This window comes from Aspergillus pseudotamarii, assembly GCF_009193445.1.
Source record: "Aspergillus pseudotamarii strain CBS 117625 unplaced genomic scaffold BDV38scaffold_31, whole genome shotgun sequence".
NCBI classification, from domain to species: domain Eukaryota; kingdom Fungi; phylum Ascomycota; class Eurotiomycetes; order Eurotiales; family Aspergillaceae; genus Aspergillus; species Aspergillus pseudotamarii.
The window spans coordinates 211,554-229,784 of record NW_022475045.1 but is presented as its reverse complement, the minus strand read 5'-3'; the positions used below and the strand labels follow the sequence as shown (position 1 = coordinate 229,784).

General features: G+C 49.7%; 7 protein-coding genes across 7 annotated transcripts; 5 read left to right on the top strand and 2 right to left on the bottom strand.

Annotated features, from left to right (window-relative positions):
* Positions 1 to 481: 481 nt before the first annotated feature.
* BDV38DRAFT_103854 (asparagine synthetase B) lies at positions 482 to 3,031 on the top strand. The gene is made up of 9 exons (XM_032050885.1): positions 482 to 663; positions 773 to 823; positions 880 to 905; positions 959 to 985; positions 1,048 to 1,083; positions 1,136 to 1,284; positions 1,346 to 2,604; positions 2,660 to 2,764; positions 2,840 to 3,031. Exons 1-9 carry the CDS (start codon positions 638 to 640, stop codon positions 2,880 to 2,882), a joined length of 1,722 nt encoding a protein of 573 aa, XP_031912955.1. The 5' UTR covers positions 482 to 637; the 3' UTR covers positions 2,883 to 3,031.
* Positions 3,032 to 3,152: 121 nt separating this feature from the next.
* On the top strand, positions 3,153 to 5,119 carry BDV38DRAFT_103841 (porin). The gene is made up of 6 exons (XM_032050884.1): positions 3,153 to 3,532; positions 3,622 to 3,655; positions 3,736 to 3,824; positions 3,898 to 3,928; positions 4,115 to 4,617; positions 4,682 to 5,119. Exons 1-6 carry the CDS (start codon positions 3,485 to 3,487, stop codon positions 4,829 to 4,831), a joined length of 855 nt encoding a protein of 284 aa, XP_031912954.1. The 5' UTR covers positions 3,153 to 3,484; the 3' UTR covers positions 4,832 to 5,119.
* A 287-nt stretch (positions 5,120 to 5,406) lies between these two features.
* Positions 5,407 to 6,448, bottom strand: BDV38DRAFT_283564 (DnaJ domain protein; the record flags this gene model as incomplete). Its single annotated transcript, XM_032060063.1, has 2 exons — positions 5,407 to 6,091; positions 6,243 to 6,448. The coding sequence occupies 2 exons, from the start codon at positions 6,446 to 6,448 to the stop codon at positions 5,407 to 5,409; spliced, it is 891 nt and encodes a 296-aa protein (XP_031912953.1).
* A 927-nt stretch (positions 6,449 to 7,375) lies between these two features.
* On the top strand, positions 7,376 to 10,866 carry BDV38DRAFT_271745 (peptidase M24, structural domain-containing protein; the record flags this gene model as incomplete). The annotated part of the gene is made up of 9 exons (XM_032057370.1): positions 7,376 to 7,415; positions 7,482 to 7,613; positions 7,687 to 8,282; positions 8,344 to 8,607; positions 8,664 to 8,825; positions 8,880 to 8,966; positions 9,539 to 9,679; positions 9,745 to 10,023; positions 10,084 to 10,866. 9 exons carry the CDS (start codon positions 7,376 to 7,378, stop codon positions 10,864 to 10,866), a joined length of 2,484 nt encoding a protein of 827 aa, XP_031912952.1.
* A 507-nt stretch (positions 10,867 to 11,373) lies between these two features.
* Positions 11,374 to 12,962, bottom strand: BDV38DRAFT_103963 (putative integral ER membrane protein Scs2). Its single transcript, XM_032050887.1, has 7 exons — positions 12,826 to 12,962; positions 12,690 to 12,760; positions 12,607 to 12,629; positions 12,478 to 12,536; positions 12,301 to 12,416; positions 12,144 to 12,248; positions 11,374 to 12,080 (listed from the first exon to the last, which is right to left on the bottom strand). The coding sequence occupies exons 1-7, from the start codon at positions 12,863 to 12,865 to the stop codon at positions 11,640 to 11,642; spliced, it is 855 nt and encodes a 284-aa protein (XP_031912951.1). The 5' UTR covers positions 12,866 to 12,962; the 3' UTR covers positions 11,374 to 11,639.
* A 1,362-nt stretch (positions 12,963 to 14,324) lies between these two features.
* BDV38DRAFT_103831 (uncharacterized protein) lies at positions 14,325 to 15,788 on the top strand. Its single transcript, XM_032050883.1, has 3 exons — positions 14,325 to 14,597; positions 14,668 to 15,011; positions 15,072 to 15,788. The coding sequence occupies exons 1-3, from the start codon at positions 14,513 to 14,515 to the stop codon at positions 15,576 to 15,578; spliced, it is 936 nt and encodes a 311-aa protein (XP_031912950.1). The 5' UTR covers positions 14,325 to 14,512; the 3' UTR covers positions 15,579 to 15,788.
* Positions 15,789 to 16,001: 213 nt separating this feature from the next.
* Positions 16,002 to 17,957, top strand: BDV38DRAFT_271742 (RAD52 DNA repair protein RADC; the record flags this gene model as incomplete). The annotated part of the gene is made up of 5 exons (XM_032057369.1): positions 16,002 to 16,262; positions 16,347 to 16,433; positions 16,502 to 16,681; positions 16,738 to 16,915; positions 16,969 to 17,957. 5 exons carry the CDS (start codon positions 16,002 to 16,004, stop codon positions 17,955 to 17,957), a joined length of 1,695 nt encoding a protein of 564 aa, XP_031912949.1.
* Positions 17,958 to 18,231: the final 274 nt, after the last annotated feature.

Genomic DNA, 18,231 nt, shown 5'->3' with positions numbered 1-18,231 from the left:
TCTAGCGAGCGTGGCGTCTTAGCATTCACAAAACGGGTGGTTATGGACGGCGTTTTAGAATCGCTTCGTTGTTCTTTGCTTCTCTGACCCCGTCCATTTCTTTGGGTCTTCTCTGGCATCGTATATTCACTGTGCTCTCAGGGTCATTTCTACCTGTAACGGGTGATCTGACACTTCCGTAGTTAGTACTCCGTATGTGGGGTAGAATGATCCGCTTGATGGATGGGGAGGAATTGGTTTTTAAGGGTCGAATTGGTCTGCTCCAGACGTGTCCAATTAATCGCCAATACCTCCCATGGTACGAACAGGTAGTATCTGATCAGTTTTGCACCGTACGAAAAACCTTAAGAAAAAGGGAGTAGTCCTGGAATAATCAAGCTGTCATTGGAGGGCACCGATCCAGACCCAGAGCGGGTTATCTTATCAGTGAGTCACGTCCGTCAAAAAAGATTGAATAAATTGTGGCCGAAATCGCCCCTCGATTCCGCCCCGCCGGAAATCGCATTTTAAAAAGTCACTCTTCCCCATACCCTATACTTTTCCCGGAAAGCACGCGTGGCAATTCCTCTTCCTTCTCTTCTTCTCCTCGTCTTGCTGCTTGTCGCTTTTTCTAGTGAGCCAATTGCTCGTCGTCATCATGTGTGGCATCTTCGCGTGTTATAAGTAGGTCCCTACTGCTTCTGCTTGATCCCTCCCCCCCCGCGAAACCCTAGCAGCGGGTACGGGGGTCATTCCCGGATCAAAAGTCGCTAACGGTTGCTACCCTCGGCAGCCACCCTGATGTGCAAAAATTTAAGCCTACGGCTTTGCGCATGGCCAAGGCGTAAGTATTCCTAGTCTTTAACCAGACAGTAGAGTCGAGACTGATTTTGTTGCCAGCGTGCGCCATCGTGGACCCGATTGGAGTGAGTCATAAATGTGGAAGGGTTTGGTGAATACTATACTGAGAAAACAACAGGCGGAAACTACATCGCTGATAAGACCAGTCAGTCAACTTCAATTCTACAAGGAATCTCCACCTGGGAACTAGGAGCTAACGCATCGCAGTCCTTGCACACGAGCGTCTGTGTATCGTCGGTGTCGGTATGTGCCCTGCCAAGCTTCGCAAGCGAGGTGTCCTGCTAAGACCTTTCAGACTCTGGTGCTCAGCCCCTTGTGAACGAAGACGGTTCCCTCGCTCTGGCCGTCAACGGAGAGATCTACAACCACCGTATTATCAGAAAGAACCTGAAGAACCAATATGACTTCAAAACACATTCGGATTGCGAAGTCGTTATCCCATTGGTACGTGCGAAAGGACCATTACAGCCGCAAACAGTGACGTGATGGAGGCTGACGAGTTCAGTACATGGAACATGGTCTTGATGCCCCCAAGCACCTTGACGGCATGTTCTCTTGGGTTCTTTATGACAGAAAGCAAGACCGGGTTGTTGCGGCACGCGATCCCATTGGTGTCACTAGCTTCTACATCGGCTGGTCTTCGGAGACCCCTGGGGCTATCTACTTCGCTTCGGAGCTGAAGTCCTTGCACCCAGTTTGCGATAAGATCGAGGCCTTCCCTCCTGGCCATATTTTCGACTCGAAGACCGGCTCTATGACTCGCTATTTCGAGCCCAAGTGGTGGGATTCCACTGCCGTCCCCACGACTCCTCTCGACCTTAAGGTTCTCCGTCACACCTTGGAGAAGTCTGTTCGGAAGCGTCTGATGGCTGAAGTTCCTTACGGTGTTCTGCTGTCCGGTGGTCTGGATTCCAGCTTGGTCGCCTCCATTGCTCAGCGTGAGACTTTGCGCATGCAGGAGGCTGCCAAGGTAGCCATCCAGAACCAGACGGGCTCATCCGATCTGGTTGGCATTGACGACAGCAACGAGCTCTCTACCGTCACCACTTTCCAACAGCTGCACTCCTTCTCCATCGGTCTGCCCGGTGCTCCCGATACTGAGGCTGCCCTTGAGGTGGCCAGGTACCTTGGAACCAAGCACCACGCTTTCACCTTCACCGTTGAGGACGGTATTAACGCTCTTTCCGATGTCATCTACCACCTGGAGACTTATGATGTGACCACCATCCGTGCATCTACCCCCATGTATCTCCTCAGCCGCAAGATCAAGGCGATGGGTGTGAAGATGGTTCTGAGTGGTGAGGGAAGTGACGAGATCTTCGGTGGCTACCTCTACTTCCACGCTGCCCCCAACAAGGAAGAATTCCACAAGGAGACTGTGAGACGAGTCAAGGCCCTGCACCTGGCAGACTGTCTCAGAGCGAACAAGTCGACCTCCGCTTGGGGTCTGGAAGCCCGTGTGCCTTTCTTGGACAAGAACTTCCTTGAGACTGCTATGGGCATTGATCCTCAGGAAAAGATGATCACCAAGGGGCGCATTGAGAAGTACATCCTGCGTAAAGCATTCGACACTACCGATGAGCCCGATGTCGAGCCATACCTTCCCGAGAAGATCCTCTGGCGCCAGAAGGAGCAGTTCAGCGACGGCGTTGGCTACAGCTGGATCGACGGTCTGAAGGACCATGCTGAACTTCATGTCACTGATGAAATGATGAAGAACCCCAAGCCCGAATGGGGCAACGATATCCCTGATACAAAGGAAGCGTATGTCCTGCACCTGACAGAGTCATGAGTGAGAAATAGGAGCTGACCATAGCAGTTACTGGTACCGTATGATGTTCGACGAGCACTTCCCACCTTACTGCGCATCTACTGTTGAGCGTTGGGTGCCGACATGGTCGAAACAGACCGACCCTAGTGGAAGGTAAGCTTGCAATGAGTCGCCTCTCCCTTTGACTGTTTGTTACCTCAGAAGGCAGATGCTAACGTCTGACACCAGAGCTATTGCGACTCACAACGCCAAGTACGACCATGTTGAGTAAATGTTTAAATAATTATGCTTGCAATTTATGTCGGGTATTTGGGATAGACTCATGCATTAGAGACGTGTCTCGAAAAGTGTTTTTTTCCGCCTCAAACAGCGCGGAGGGTTATGAAGTCCCTTTCAAAACTGCTCTTGTTCCCCTTAGCTCTTGTATAATCATGCCTTCTTTCAGGTTGTAGCTCTATTATAGGTAAAAATATTTAGTTTTTATTTTAGTTGATTCATGGCACGAGGGGCATGTCACGGGTAATGTTAGTACTAGTACTACTCTGTACTAGTAGTAGTAATATGAGTTTATGGAAGGTGTCTACTACTGCCATTGGATAAAACTTGAAAGTGTCCAGTTGCAGATGACGGCATGTCCACCCCAGGCATCAACGTCACGGGACTTAGCGGCTTTTACCGGCAACCGAGAAACAGCCAATCAGAGAGAGCGGCTTTTCCCGTGGTTTCCTTGTTGTTTGGGACTCAACCTTCAACCTTCGCTTTTCCCCATCGCTTTCCTCCCTTCTTCTCCCCTCACCGTTTCCGTCCCCTTACAACCTTTATATTACCTTTACGATACCCACGTTATCGTTAACAACTCCTCTCACATTCATAATGTCTGCTCCTGCTTCTTTCTCTGACATCGCCAAGGCGGCCAACGATGTATGCTCTTGTGCATTCCTTTGATTTGCAAAAATCGACAACAAATAGCTTGCCGGGAAGGATTTTCGTGCTAATATTCTGCGCAATAGCTCCTTAACAAGGATTTCTACCACACCAGCGCTGGTATGTGTCTTGTTATTCGGCCTACAATTGATGGCCAGAATATATTTTGCGCGCAACTAAGCTAACTTGTATTCTTTTAGCCAGCCTTGAGGTCAAGTCCAAGGCTCCCAATGGCGTCACCTTCAACGTGAAGGGCAAGAACGCCCACGAGGGTCCCATCGCTGGCTCCGTAAGTCTCACAACTTGCATCTTATGAGTGATGTCAACTCACCGGACATGATGCTAACCGATTAATCCTATAGCTCGAGGCCAAGTATGTCGACAAGCCCACTGGTAAAGGCCCCAAAAGACGCAAACGTCGCATACGCAAACCACCCAATCCCAATTGCCCAATATTGCGAGACACTCGGTCCATGTTTTCATTTTCATGCGGCCAAGGCTTGTCTCAGCATATCAAAGTCTTTCTTTCATCCAGGATTAGCCATCATGCAGTCTTGCTAATATTCTGTCCCCGCCCAGGCCTCACCCTCACCCAGGCATGGACCACTGCCAACGCCCTCGACACCAAGCTCGAGCTCGACAACAACATTGCCAACGGCCTCAAGGCCGAGATCCTCACCCAGTACCAGCCTTCCAAGCAGTCCAAGGGTGCTAAGGTCAACCTTCACTTCAAGCAGCCCAACCTGCACGCCCGTGCCTTCTTCGACCTCCTGAACGGCCCCTCCGCCAACTTCGACGCTGTCCTCGGCCACGAGGGCTTCCTTGTTGGTGCTGAGGGTGGCTACGACGTCCAGAAGGCTGCCATCACCAAGTACTCCGCTGCCATTGGCTACAGCGTTCCCCAGTACTCCGCTGCCATCACCGCCAGCAACAACCTGTCTGTCTTCGCCGCCAGTTACTACCACCGCGTCAACGCTCAGGTTGAGGCTGGTGCTAAGGCTACCTGGGACTCCAAGACCGGCAACTCCGTCGGCCTTGAGGTTGCCAGCAAGTACAGACTCGACCCCTCTTCCTTCGCCAAGGTATGCAAATTTTTTTTTTTTTTGTCTACGTGAGGTGAAACAGCGCTAACTGATGACAAAATAGGCCAAGATCAACGACCGTGGTGTCGCCGCTCTGGCTTACAACGTTCTGCTCCGCCCTGGTGTCACCCTTGGCCTTGGTGCTTCCTTCGATACCCAGAACCTGAACCAGGCTGCCCACAAGGTCGGTGCCAGCTTCACCTTCGAGGCTTAAGCGAGTCTCTCTGTACTATCTCTCCACGCCTATAATACCGTGTTCCGCTAGCTTGAGGATAGTAATTTGTGAATAATATTAGACTCTTTTCTATCTTCAGTTGTTTTCTAGATGTCATATAGCTGTACTCGGAATGGGTGCATATATATGAGGCTCCGCGGATATGCTGGGAACGGGCGAGTGTGATCAAATGCCAACCTTACTAATCGTGTACCGTATCTATCCATGATCAATGTATATCAGTTAGGACCGATCGTCCCTCCATTGTAGAGCAAACGTCAGGTGATTTGACAAGCATGTTCTAGCATATCCGCTGCGATGGATATGGTGACCGTGAGTCGAACCAAAGTCGATAAGCACGGGCTGCATTATGCCCCATCCACCTTAACGGGCCTACTGAGAGAACTATAAAAAGCAAAGGGAAACGCAGCTGCGGGGGAGCCAGGACCGTGCACGACTCAACCTGGGGGTATATAGTCTGTTAAGAATCCATCTCACTAGCTCCTAAAGGTACTGTACATAAGCGATTGGGAAGAAAACACTTTCTATATACTAAACTATAGGATATATGCGACTCAATCTTCTTTCCGCCGAGGTTTACTACCGCTAGCCTTCGTGCTCCGTTCCCCAGGCCAACGGATGAAACCCGTCATAGAACCAGCGCCCACCAGAATGCCGCAAACGATAATAAACCGCACAGCAAAATCCCCGCGACTTCCGATATACTGCTCATTCAGCTCCGCACCCATCTCCTTCGACCGCCTCTCCTTCCGTCTCGCATCCTCAGCTGACTGTGTCTTATAATGCCCTGGCGCATTGAAATGATTCACAGGGTTTCGATAAATAAATGCTGTAGGATCATGCTCGCTCCAGCCGCCCGCGGCTGATGACGACGACGCTCCTCCAGGAGCCTTCCTATTCCCGTAACCCCCATGCGCATAGAAACTGGGTGGCGGCCCGCGGAACTGTCCCCGGCGTTTACTCAGTCCGCTAGCTGGCCGCGATCCGGCGTATGATGCCCCTTTTGTGTGCAGATTTGCACTGTAGCTACTGTAGCTGCCCATGGGATGTTGGCCAGGATTTGCGGTGCTGTGTGTTGAGTGGCGGGCAATGATTCCGTGTTCGCGGTCGTAGGCGGCGCGTTTGGTGTGATTGCCGAGGATTTCGTAGGCGGAGGAGATTCGGGCGAAGCGTGAGGAGGCTTTTGGGTCGTTGCGGTTGCGGTCTGGGTGGTGGCGGAGGGAGAGGGCGTAGAAGTTTCTAAGTTGGGAATTTTACTGTTAGCCTTTTTCTTTGGTAGATATTAGTGGAATTGTGATTGGAGGCCGTGTGTAAAGTGAATGTGGTTTTCCCTTGGCATATATATGTATCTGAGGCCAGGAGATCTGGTGGTATAGAGGGGTATACGCACTTTTTGATCTCGGCTGGTGACGCCGTTATGGGCACTTCGAGGACTTCATAGTGATTCGGCTCACGGCTCGTTGCGCGCCTCGTTGGCGATGTCGAGAACGAAGTTGTACTGGTGTATGATGTGGGATGGGTGTGGTTCCAATGCTGCGTGTGTGGATGAGTGGTCCGGAGTCGAATGCCGGGGGTCCTCACGCGAGGAAATATCATGTTTCTGGACGTGTCTTGGTTGTCATTCGATCCTGATGATAGAGGATAGGGGTGGCTTGCACTTGGGAGAGAGGGCACGGGTGATTGGGAGGCGAAACAATAGGTAGTTGGTTGGATTGGATATAGATTGGGAGCGGAAGGATGGGAGGAAAGTGAGGAAATTCCGCCGCTCATCGGAGGTGCTGCGTCATCGGTTGATCGGTTGTTATCTGATAATCTAACTTTAGTCGATCTATAGGAAGGGGCTAAAGGTATGTACGTTCATTTCATATGTAGAAGCTAATTTAGCGTTTGACTACTATTAATATGTTTATTATTTCCTTTATTTAGCTATTTAACTGTTGGATTCGTTCTACTTACTATCTTGATGCATCGTTGATAGTTGGATAATACCGTGTGTTTCACCCATGTATGTATCTTGGACTTTTGTTAGGAAAACACAGGGTTTCCTCAGCACCACTCCGTACTGTAACTGACATCATAAATAGAACTGGACTAAAGAAAATATATACATACGTGCAACAGACACACATAAAGGTAAATCTATCATAGTGTTGGTATGAAAGCCAGTTGTGCACGCGACCATCTAGTATTGAGTCTCGAACCAAACAATACAAAGTTACACGACAGAGCAAGCCACTTGATGAATACAGAGTCCTCTATTACATCAATATCGAGTAACCAAGTAGTACGAACGACAAGAGTGATTCTTTCGCAGTTTTACAGTGGCGAGGGAGTATCTCAGTATGCCTGGGTATATAATACTAGGTAAAGAAGGCAGTTACGTCTTGGCATTGGAACCCTTCAATACTAAATACCGAAAGCAGCCGCTCCCCTCTTTTTTTTCCGCCGTCAGATTTCTCTGCCCACCCAACGCAGGTTTTTGCACCCCGCCAACGGATTTTCTTGTGTCAAATCCTCTTGATAATGGCAGCTCAGGCTAGCGAGGATCTGCAGAAGCTTGACCGTAAGTGCTTACCCCGTTCTTGCAGTGACGATCGCACTTAAACTGATAAGATATGTCCTGTCCCAGTGAACGGCCAGGGCGGTGCCGCTAAAGCGGACGCCCCTACCGCGGGTCAAGCAGAAGCCGGAGAGGCAGAGGACGACTCGGATGATGACGCTGATGAAGGAAACGCTGCTCCCGAAGGCGGAGCCAACGGAGGTGTGCTAAACCAACCAAGATACCCCCGGTCAAGGAAGACGGAACCCCGCTGACCACAACCGGTGATGTATAGCCGCCAAGAAAAAGAAGAAGCGCAAGTCTAAGAAGAAGAAGAAGGGCGGTGCCAAGGTTCAGAGCGAGCCCCCGCGGGTCCCTTTGTCTCAACTCTTCGCCGGCAAGCAGTATCCTGAGGGCGAGATCGTCGAGTATAAGGATGATAACTTGTACCGCACGACCAACGAAGAAAAGCGTTATCTCGACCGCATGAACAATGATTTCCTGCAGGAGTACCGTCAGGGTGCCGAGGTGCACCGTCAGGTCCGTCAGTATGCGCAGAAGACCATCAAGCCGGGCCAGACCTTGACGGAGATTGCTGAGGGCATCGAGGATTCGGTGCGTGCTTTGACTGGCCACCAGGGTCTTGAGGAAGGTGACAACCTCAAGGGTGGTATGGGTTTCCCCTGCGGCCTGAGCATCAACCATTGTGCCGCTCACTACACACCCAATGCGGGCAATAAGATGGTGTTGCAGCAGGGAGATGTGATGAAGGTCGACTTCGGCGCGCACATTAACGGCCGTATTGTCGACAGTGCTTTTACTGTGGCTTTCGACCCAGTTTACGACCCATTGCTTGAGGCCGTTAAGGATGCTACCAATACTGGAATTCGCGTATGCTGCTATGCCTCCAACTTCCTAATTTTATGGAACTTTTGCTGATGACTGCATGCAGGAAGCGGGTATTGACGTCCGCATGAGCGATATTGGTGCCGCCATCCAGGAGGCCATGGAAAGTTATGAAGTCGAAATCAACGGGACCATGCATCCCGTGAAGTGTATTAGGAATCTCAACGGTCACAACATTGACCAGCACGTCATCCACGGAGGCAAGAGTGTTCCGATTGTGAAGGGTGGTGATCAGACCAAGATGGAGGAAGGTGAAGTTTTCGCCATTGAGACCTTCGGTAGTACCGGAAAGGGCTACGTGAGAGAAGACGTAAGCGTGCTACTGGGCAAATACTGTGAGTCTAGACGGAGCTAACTTGCTAATAGATGGAAACATCCCACTACGCCTTGGTTCCTAATGCCTCTCCGGTACCTCTGCGTCTTTCTTCGGCCAAGAACCTGTTGAATGTGATCAACAAGAACTTCGGCACTTTGCCTTTCTGCCGTCGTTATCTTGACCGACTTGGACAGGACAAATATCTTCTTGGAGTAAGACGATAAAGCTCTCTGGGCCTTAGGAAATGCTTGCTGACATATTTGTAGTTGAACAACCTGGTTTCGTCCGGAATTGTCCAGGACTACCCGCCACTTTGCGATATCAAGGGCTCTTACACTGCCCAATACGAACATGTAAGACCGCACCACCCCGCTGTACCTGAAACTTGAGAATTCCAACTAACTGATCATGCAGACTATTGTCCTCCGGCCCAACGTTAAGGAAGTGATCAGTCGTGGAGACGATTACTAAACCAGGGCGTTTGATTGGATGTTGTATATGTTACTTTGCTTATAGCATTATGAGATCAAGAAAAACCCAATGATATCAATAGTAATGGTCATGAACATACTCGGTATACTCGGTATACACTGGACTGGATCAACCCATGGATCCAGGATATCAAACCATAATTCCCGAATAGGCAAGGTGGTAGATCGGACCAGTCACAACCATCCGTGGCGCCGGGAGGGCCCCACGTGGAAACAATCCACTCCGACTCACGTTGTCGTTGCAATTAATCAGAAGACTCGGATCGTCGCTTTGCCATTGCCTCCTTCTCTTCTTTCTCCCCTTCTTTACCCGTTCTCGATCCATGGCGTAAATCTATCACCTTTTCCCTATCCCACCCCGCCCCCCATTAATCATGTCCTCTGCCGTCGCGACCACCGATACTCCGCATCTCCGCGTGTCCGCCGCGAACAAGGCCCTCGATGCACAGAATGACCAGCAGTCGGTTCGAATTCCACCGCCAGAGTCGTCTATAGTTGAGGACCAATTCTTTTGGACATATACGGAAGAGCCTCACCGTTCAAGACGACAAGCGATTATCAAGGCCCATCCAGAGGTGCGTTCAACATCTTTCACCGCTCCATCTCATGCACCGCTAATCTCATGGGTTCGCTATAACAGGTAACCAAGCTCTGCGGTCCCGAACCTCTCACCAAATACGTCGTGTTCGGCGTTGTCTCCCTCCAGATATGCTGTGCGTATCTACTCCGGGACACCTCGATGCTGTCCTGGCGGTTCCTTGCAACCGCATACTTGATCGGAGCAACCGCCAATCAGAATCTCTTCCTCGCCATCCATGAAATTTCTCATAACCTGGCCTTCCGGTCTCCAATGGGTAATCGCCTGCTGGCGATTTTTGCCAATCTCCCTATTGGGCTGCCTTACAGCGCCGCGTTCCGGGTATGTCATGTCCAGGGTATAACCGCCAGAAGCCACTAGTCACTGACAATATAAAACTAGCCCTACCACCTAACGCATCATAAGTCTCTCGGCGTCACAGGCCTCGATACCGATCTTCCAACTGCGGTTGAAGCCTTCCTCCTTGACTCCCTCCTCGGCAAGGCCTTCTTCTGCACTTTCCAGATCCTCTTCTACGCCGTCCGGCCTATGTTCATCTACAGCCCGCCCTTCACCTACATCCACGCTCTAAATCTTACCGTCCAACTCTCCTTCGACTACGCCCTCACAAAATTCTGCGGCGGTTCACTACAGCCTTTCTTCTACCTCATCCTCAGCTCGTTCCTCGCCGGCTCGCTCCATCCATGCGCAGGCCACTTCATCGCAGAACATTACTTCTTCTCCAAGGTCGACCACGGAACGGAGTCTATCACAGTGCAGAAGACGAAATCCACCGAAAAGAAACAGCCCCACCCCTTGGATAACCTCCCTCCCCCCGAAACATACTCCTACTATGGACCACTCAACATCTTGACTTACAACGTCGGTCTGCATAATGAACACCACGATTTCCCCGCCATCCCTTGGACAAGATTACATGCGCTTCATCGCATCGCGAGCGAGTTCTACGAGCCGCTGCCTTGCCATCGTTCCTGGGTCTGGGTTATCTGGACGTTCATTCTGGACAAGAATGTCGGGATGTGGTGTCGGGTTAAGAGAGCCCAGGGGGGCCGGATTGTCGGTGGTGGCGGGAAGTCCGGACGTAGCGGAGAGACTATCTCGGCTGAGTCGGCTGGGCCGGAGGAGAATGAAGATGGGTGGAAGGAGAGCGAACTTCAAAATTGATTTGTATATGTACTATCGCTGATTTTACTAACTGGGTTATGGATACTGTTGATGATTATAGAATAGAGATGATATCCACGGTCCTGCTGTCGGGTAGACTAAACCATGTGTAATTATTCAGTGAATGGGTGTTACTAGGCGTCCGACGATGTTTACTTGATTCTTTAATTTCGAATAAAGCGGCCGTAGAAATACATATAAGTGAAAGGGAGCACACAAGGGTCATATTGGCCTGGCGCATTACCTGGAGTCGAGCGTACGATGTCTGTCTTGACTAAATCAATATTAACAATACTTGACAAGGCTTGGGCTTCAATAAGGCAAGTGGAAATTATTAAAACATGATAGAAAGTCGGACTACTCGTATGATTGGAAATTGTTTTTTTAACATTTGTTTCTATTGCTGTTCTGTGCGTCCATTTTGGTCGTCATGGTCGAATATAAGAAATCGAAGAAAGTAATAGAGGAACAATAGAAAAGAGAAAAAAGGCGGAAAGAAAAGGAAGATCAAAGGTAAAGGAACGGGAAAGGGAAAGGAAAAGGATAGAAAAAGAAAAGTAGAAACGAAAACGCAGACAAGAGGTATGAATAAGGCAACAGCGGTGTAGAGTGCAACTGGGGAAATAACGATATAAGGGGGCGTTGAGGCTAGGAACGATGCCACGGAAGCAACTCAAAAGGAATACAGTTCATCTGTAACAAAATAATTGAAACATGGGGGGTAAAAGTGGAATTAGTAAGAAAAGAAAAGATAAAGAGGGAAAGATCGGCGACTAGAAGAAAAAGTACGCAATCAAGAAACTTAGCAGACACAAACCAGCCACCATTTGCACCGGCACTCCGGACTCGACAGATTGAGCGTGCTGTTGTTGCAACGCCGGCGCAGCTGACTTTTCGGTCTCGCCGCCGATCTTCCTTTGCCTCAAGCCCTGATCTGCCAGCCTGTCTTTCAGTTTCTGGATCTGCGCCTTAGCCTCGGCAAGTTGCGCACTTAGGTCTTCACCCGAGGTTGGAATAGCGCTTGCAATGGTTGCCTTTGCAGAGGAAGCCTTGGATTCATTCGTCTGTGGGGTAGCGATGTCTCGCTTATCGCTGAAATCTGGCGGTGGGATTGGTGACGTGTCGTTGGCGACTTTGCTGGCAGCTCCTACGGCAGGGGTCTGGAAGTTGGCAGCGGGAGAAGTATAGGCAGGGGGTTCGTCATCCGGCACATTCTAAATAAACGATTAGTCCTGGGGTGACCTATGCGAAAGGCTGGGCGATGATGTGAAACGTACAACACCGTTCGTCTCTTTCTGCTCGGCGGTTGGAGAGTCTTCCGCGGACAACCAGTTCACGCGGATCTTGCGCTCCTGGATTGAAGCCTTGGAAGCCTTCTCAAACTATGAGACCGTTAGGGTATTGATCCGTAAATATCGATCAAGAGAGGCGTACGATAGAAGTGACGTTCGCAAACTCCATATCACGAGTTACCGCGACAGTTTGGACGAGGAACTTGTCCTTACATTTGGCATCCGGGACAGGCTCCTCTTTCATGGCCTGTAGTAACACTTTTATAATAGTTAGACATTATGAGGTCTCCGACATCATAGGGTTGATTTCCGAACCCACCTTGGACATCGACGCTCTTTCCAGGTTCTATCCGTCCCGAGTTGGGGCGAACACAGTAGCTGATCCATGTTAGTAAACACCACGATCACTGTAGGCAGAGATGAAGTAGGGAAGAGAGCGACTGCATACTGTTTCGGGGCGGTCGTTTTAACCTAGTACCGAGCAACTCTTAGTGTGCGATCGAGATCTCAGGGGAGTGTCCTTCCGCATACCTTGAAAACAACAGGCTCCTGATTTTCATTATTGAGATGTAGGATCTGGCAGACTTCACGATTGAAGGGGCCTGCGATCAAATTGTTTAGCCCCGAGTCAATGATGAAGGAGCCCAATCCCGAAAGGTATACTCACGCTTGAAGGCCAACTCGGGCGGCTCGAGAATGATAGACATTTTGGAGGCACAAGACACGAGTGCGCAGGCAAACACAAGGAGGGTTAGGACTAATAAATGGTTCCGAGCAACGGAGAATGAATGTACTTCTGCGTGATAGAGCAGCCGATGAGGTCAAGTCAGCCGGACAACAAATGATCTAGGAGGCTGAGAGATGACCAATGTAGTTAGTCTGGTCAGGTAGGAAGTAGTACGATGGTGATGCTGCTGGTTTATTATTCAGGCGCAATACTCGACTTGTCGCAACGACGCCAATTGGCCCCCGACCGCGCTGACTCAGCCATCCCGCGGGTGGAAGTCAGGTGATGTCATCACGGACTATTTATCCTCTTTGTTCCCCTCGTCTCCCGAGATAAGTCCAGTACTCTCCTATGGATCTATGAACATCTGGCATTCTGAAGTGCGTTTCTCCTCTATCTCCGTGGTTGTTATGAACAACGTTGCTTTACCGACAGCTGAAGCAATTGCAAGAGGGGAATCATCCGACTCCCCTTTTTCTTTTGTCTTTCTCGAAAGCCTGGCCCTATCCCGCGGGATCCACTCCTTCACATCCTCGGACCCTAAAAATATGACCCAAATCTTCGTAGTTGGTATTCGATACATGTGACGGATGTTTTGCATAGATTGTGATCTGCTCGAGATTACTCCTCTGTCTGCGTCTGGTCAATGCATACTAGTCACTATACTTATTAGGGAAGCCATAGCGAGTTCCCTTAGGCATTACTCAACGTTCTAGATAGATGTCCACGTCTGCTGACTGACCGCTCTTCAGCATTGTATCTCCGAAGAATGGGATGTCAAGAAGTTTCCTATGAAGCTAGACACCGACCCCAAGATATGATGCTGGGACTCGCCGCTACTAGAATGCTTAGTACTCTTTTTTGTTACATTGAGTTTGATATTCTACAGATACTGAGATTAAACTCTTTGGAACGTGACGGATTCCCCACTACATGTGGACAGCCATACCTGGGACACTATAGCTTGATTATTTTTTGAGTTAATCTTCGTTACGAGAAGGACATACCCCTGTTAGCCGTAGCAATGCCTAATTTGCCAGCCTTGTAGATTGGGTTCTGCTTCATAAGAGTCTCTAGGTTTTTAACGGTCTCGACCAGTATACTACAGCTGTATTCTGCCTTGACGATATCCTCGTATGGTGATGGTGATGAGTTCCTTTAGTACCAAAAACGGTAGTTATGTGGAATGGCCATGGTAAAGTGTAGACTAATATCGATTGGTTTGATCTGTTAAGAAGATATTCATCCATATAGGTGGTCAACAATGGTATTATGGTATGTTATGTATGTACGTACATACAGTACCGTATCGAAGGTGAGTAATAACAGTCAAGCGGGTTCCGATAAGTACGTCACTTGAACACCTTTCTTTACTACTGTGTACAGCATCAACACCAAACATCAATTTGATAGCTCTCCACAAAAATCATTATCCTTTATTTCTCTTGGGATACTGAGCATATCTAGTGGTCTATTTACACCCATACGTCGGCACACTACATAACGACTATCTTGTTGTACCTTGTTCTGCCCCACTTCTTCTCCAACCGATCCCCATCCATACTCAATCCCACTTCGAATCTCTCTACTCTCTACACCTCTCTACACCTCTTGTCACGACACTACCATGGCTCCCTCAGATTTGGACCAGCTCATTGAAATGGGCTTCGATAAGGAACGAGCCGAGTTGGCCGTTACCAATGGCGGTGGCCGTAGGTGTTCCGCCATACTACCACTGGCTGTTCTCCGGGTATCCACTAACAACAAGCTTTTCTTCCTCAGTCCAGGGCGCTTTGGAATGGCTCGAAGCGAATCAAGACAAATCTTTGGAGGAGATAAAGACTGAGTCCAAGAATGATGATGAGGAAGAGGGCCCTCAGCTCCAACCGGGCGAGGAAGCTAGGAGCCTGGTCTGCAACGAATGTGGAAAGAAATTTCGAAGCCATGCGCAAGCAGAATTTCATGCCTCTAAGTCCCAGCATGTGGATTTCTCTGAATCTACGGAGGAACTCAAGCCTCTCACGGATGATGAAAAGAAGGCGAGACTCGAAGATCTCAGACAGAAGCTGGCAGCGAAGCGATCAGTGCAGTCTGCGCAGGATAAGATTGACCAGAAGAGAAATGAAGTAAAATGCGACACCCTTTACTACTTTTGGGGGAGTATCTACTAACCACTCTGCGATTAGGAAATTCGGCGAAAGAGCACGAAAGAATCCCAAGATGTGAAGGAGGAGCTCCAGAGGAAGCAAATGATGAAGGAAGCAGAGAAGAAGAAACAGGAGAAGCAGGCAGATATCGAAGCGAAACGACGTGTCAAGGCGAAGATCGAGGCTGATAAAGAAGAGCGGCGACGGAGGGCTGAGCGGGAGCGCGCAGAACGAGCAGGTGTAGCACCTCCAGCTGAACCAGCTTCTGCTCCATTGGCCACAAGTTCGGGCCCTTCTACATCGAAGCCCGCATCTGCCTACACCGAAACTCGTCTGAGATTCCAAACCCCTAAGGGAAACATTCTGAAGACGCTTCCTGTCACGACCACGCTGTTCGAGGTTGCTGCGGCTCTCAAACAGGAAGACGGCATTGACGTGCAGAGTTTCTTGCAGACCTTCCCAAGAAAGGTGTTTGATTCTGAATACTATGGGGAGTCACTAAAGGACCTTGGCCTTACGCCCAGTGCAAGCCTCGTAGTCCAGTGAATGGCTCTTGTTGGAGGTCTCGGCCACGGACAGGAGTAAACATTTGTCGAGCATAGTATTAGCAAGAAAAACATTGATACCACGAGAGAATCTATCGAACCAACTATAGCCAAAATTCTGATGGGTCTGGTCCCTGACAATATAACATCTATTATCACGTGATATCGCGACAGTCGGATTCCGTCACGCGTCGAGCTACACAATTGACTTCAGCCTGTCTTCATTACCCCCCTCTGTGTATGCCACACGTATCGGTGTATTCCAATGATACTCTTTCTTAAATAGTGTAACATTTATATATGTTTTAATGATGCCCGCGTGAGCCAACCCAGTGTGCTACGCTACCGCTGCTGTTAATCCCGATCCAAGCTAACGCGTCTTAGTGTTGGCGACCAACATCGAGGCAATCCGACATGCATCATGATGCCCAACACGACCGACACTACATCAGCAAATCCCTTTGAGGAATGTCCTCGCCGCATGAATGAATATACAGCACGGGAGATCGCCACACTACAAGCACGGCTCGATAAGAAATTAGGCCCCGAATACATCTCCTCTAGGCCAGGCGCCGCGGGACAGAGAGTCCATTATCTGGCTGCAGACAAATGCATTAACCTTGCCAATGAGGTCTTTGGTTTTAATGGGTGGTCGAGTTCGATACAACAAATTCAGATCGATTTCGTATGTTCTATTGCTAAAAGCATATATCTATGTTGCCTGTGCCCGAGATCGGACAGCTGATAAAACCCTTGTTTGTTATAACAGGTTGATGAGAGCCCAAATACAGGGAAGATTAGTTTGGGACTGTCTGTTGTAGTGAGGGTGACTCTGAAAGATGGGACGTACCATGAGGTATACTCGTTTTCGTGAATGATATGTCCCCGATGTTCCCAAACGCTAACCACCTTGAATGACGTTAGGATATCGGGTACGGCCACATTGAGAACTGTAAAGGGAAAGCTGCGGCCTTCGAAAAAGCAAAGAAAGAAGGAACTACAGATGCCTTGAAGCGTACATTGAGGAACTTCGGCAACGTGTTGGGCAATTGCATATATGATAAGGATTACGTATCGAAAGTGACAAAAGTGAAGACAGCGCCTGTATGTGTTTCTATAGTTTATGGGTCGACTAGGCCCAAGTACTAACATGCTCTCAGGCGAGGTGGGATGTGGACGACCTTCACCGACACCCTGATTTCGCACCCATCAAGAAAGAACCAGCTCAGCAGAAGCCGATGCAGGAGGATGATGATCTTCCCCCTCGCCCGACTGATGCGGGAAAGAACAGCAATAACTTAGCCGATAATGCCTTTGATGCTGATGGAGAGTTCGGAAGTACGCAACGATAAATCAAGCTACATTGGTATACATTTCGCTGACGATCGCAGGTGACCTATTTGACGAAGCGGACTTTGGAGTCGCCGCAACTGGAAACCCAGATGAAATAGTAATAGGCCCAGATACCCAGAGATTTCAACAGCCACCGACACCTATGAACCGTCAAAATGGCCCAGCCCCGTACAGGGGCCCTCAACAGCATAACCCCTTAGCTGCAGCAAGACCCAATCCCGCCATTGTTACACCATCCAAACCAGAAAGACCGCTGAACCAGGCAGCTGCCTCTAGACAGATACTACCTCCTGCTCTGAATGGCAGACCAAACCCTGCCCCACTCGCTCAAAACCCGCAACACAGCCTTCCAAGCGGAAGAATACTACCAGGTCAACCAAAAGCTAACCAGGACACTGCCATGCCCGGCGCAGGTGGTCAGGTGCCCATTAAACGGGAACAAGTTCCTAATCCTCACGATCCCAGATCCCAGGACCTGCTCCCACCTGGAAGCTCACCGATGCCATCCGCATCATTCTTCTCAGCCCGAGCAGTCGATCTCCTACGTGACAACCCACAAGCTAACGCTGCCCCGGCGTTCGACCCCCACGCAGAAAGCCCATCCATTCGCAAGACAGCGGGCGTCGACCACAGTAAGAGTGTTCCGATTTCCAAACCTATGCTTGCCGGCGTATCCCCCGCCGCCAACAACACCCGTGACTATGTCAACCCTTCTCAAGATATGCATCGGAAAATTGGCGCCCCCAGCGGAATCGGCAGTCCCATGAATCGAGCGCAAACAACCTCATCCTACCGCCCGTTAACAAGACCGAACATCGACCCCAAGAATGCTGCGAATGCTGCATCTGCAAACAGGGGCGTCGGGCCACAGAATCTAAACGGGAAACGACCTCCTTTGAGTGACGTGACTAATGCATCCACTTTGGGCGGCAGCGGGCCTGCTCCCATCGGTGGTGCCATGGATACTAAGAGGCCGAAGGTTAACGAGGGACCTCTACCACAGCAACAACAGCAGCAACAGCAATAGGACGCTTATCGGATTCAGTATAGTTACAGGGCAACATGAATAGAGTAGCCATAGTTACGCGGAGATCCTCCAGGCATTCCATCGTTAGAGGCCATCTCATCGGTAGTTCAAATATATGGCGTTCAGGATTGGGGAACGGATAATGGAGCTCCGGGTTCATATGTAATGAATTTTGTTGATGAATGTTAATTTGTTATATTCTCTGCACCCTAGCTCAAAGCAACCAAGCTGTGTCTCCTTAGACAAGTATGTGGCTGAGATGTCTACGGGAACC

Excerpts from the sequence above, each read along its gene's own strand:
- BDV38DRAFT_103963 (XM_032050887.1), bottom strand. The coding sequence starts at position 12,865 with ATGTCTATCATTCTCGAGCCGCCCGAGTTGGCCTTCAAGC. Across the intron at positions 12,630-12,689 it reads AGGAGCCTGTTGTTTTCAAG|GTTAAAACGACCGCCCCGAA; the intron begins GTATGCGGAAGG and ends GCTCGGTACTAG. Across the intron at positions 12,537-12,606 it reads AAAACGACCGCCCCGAAACA|CTACTGTGTTCGCCCCAACT; the intron begins GTATGCAGTCGC and ends AACATGGATCAG.
- BDV38DRAFT_103854 (XM_032050885.1), top strand. The coding sequence starts at position 638 with ATGTGTGGCATCTTCGCGTGTTATAA. Across the intron at positions 1,084-1,135 it reads TCTGTGTATCGTCGGTGTCG|ACTCTGGTGCTCAGCCCCTT; the intron begins GTATGTGCCCTG and ends AAGACCTTTCAG. Across the intron at positions 1,285-1,345 it reads GCGAAGTCGTTATCCCATTG|TACATGGAACATGGTCTTGA; the intron begins GTACGTGCGAAA and ends TGACGAGTTCAG.
- BDV38DRAFT_103831 (XM_032050883.1), top strand. The coding sequence starts at position 14,513 with ATGGCTCCCTCAGATTTGGACCAGCTCATTGAAATGGGCTTCGATAAG. Across the intron at positions 14,598-14,667 it reads CGTTACCAATGGCGGTGGCC|TCCAGGGCGCTTTGGAATGG; the intron begins GTAGGTGTTCCG and ends TTTCTTCCTCAG. Across the intron at positions 15,012-15,071 it reads TTGACCAGAAGAGAAATGAA|GAAATTCGGCGAAAGAGCAC; the intron begins GTAAAATGCGAC and ends CTCTGCGATTAG.
- BDV38DRAFT_103841 (XM_032050884.1), top strand. The coding sequence starts at position 3,485 with ATGTCTGCTCCTGCTTCTTTCTCTGACATCGCCAAGGCGGCCAACGAT. Across the intron at positions 3,533-3,621 it reads TCGCCAAGGCGGCCAACGAT|CTCCTTAACAAGGATTTCTA; the intron begins GTATGCTCTTGT and ends TCTGCGCAATAG. Across the intron at positions 3,825-3,897 it reads AGGGTCCCATCGCTGGCTCC|CTCGAGGCCAAGTATGTCGA; the intron begins GTAAGTCTCACA and ends TTAATCCTATAG.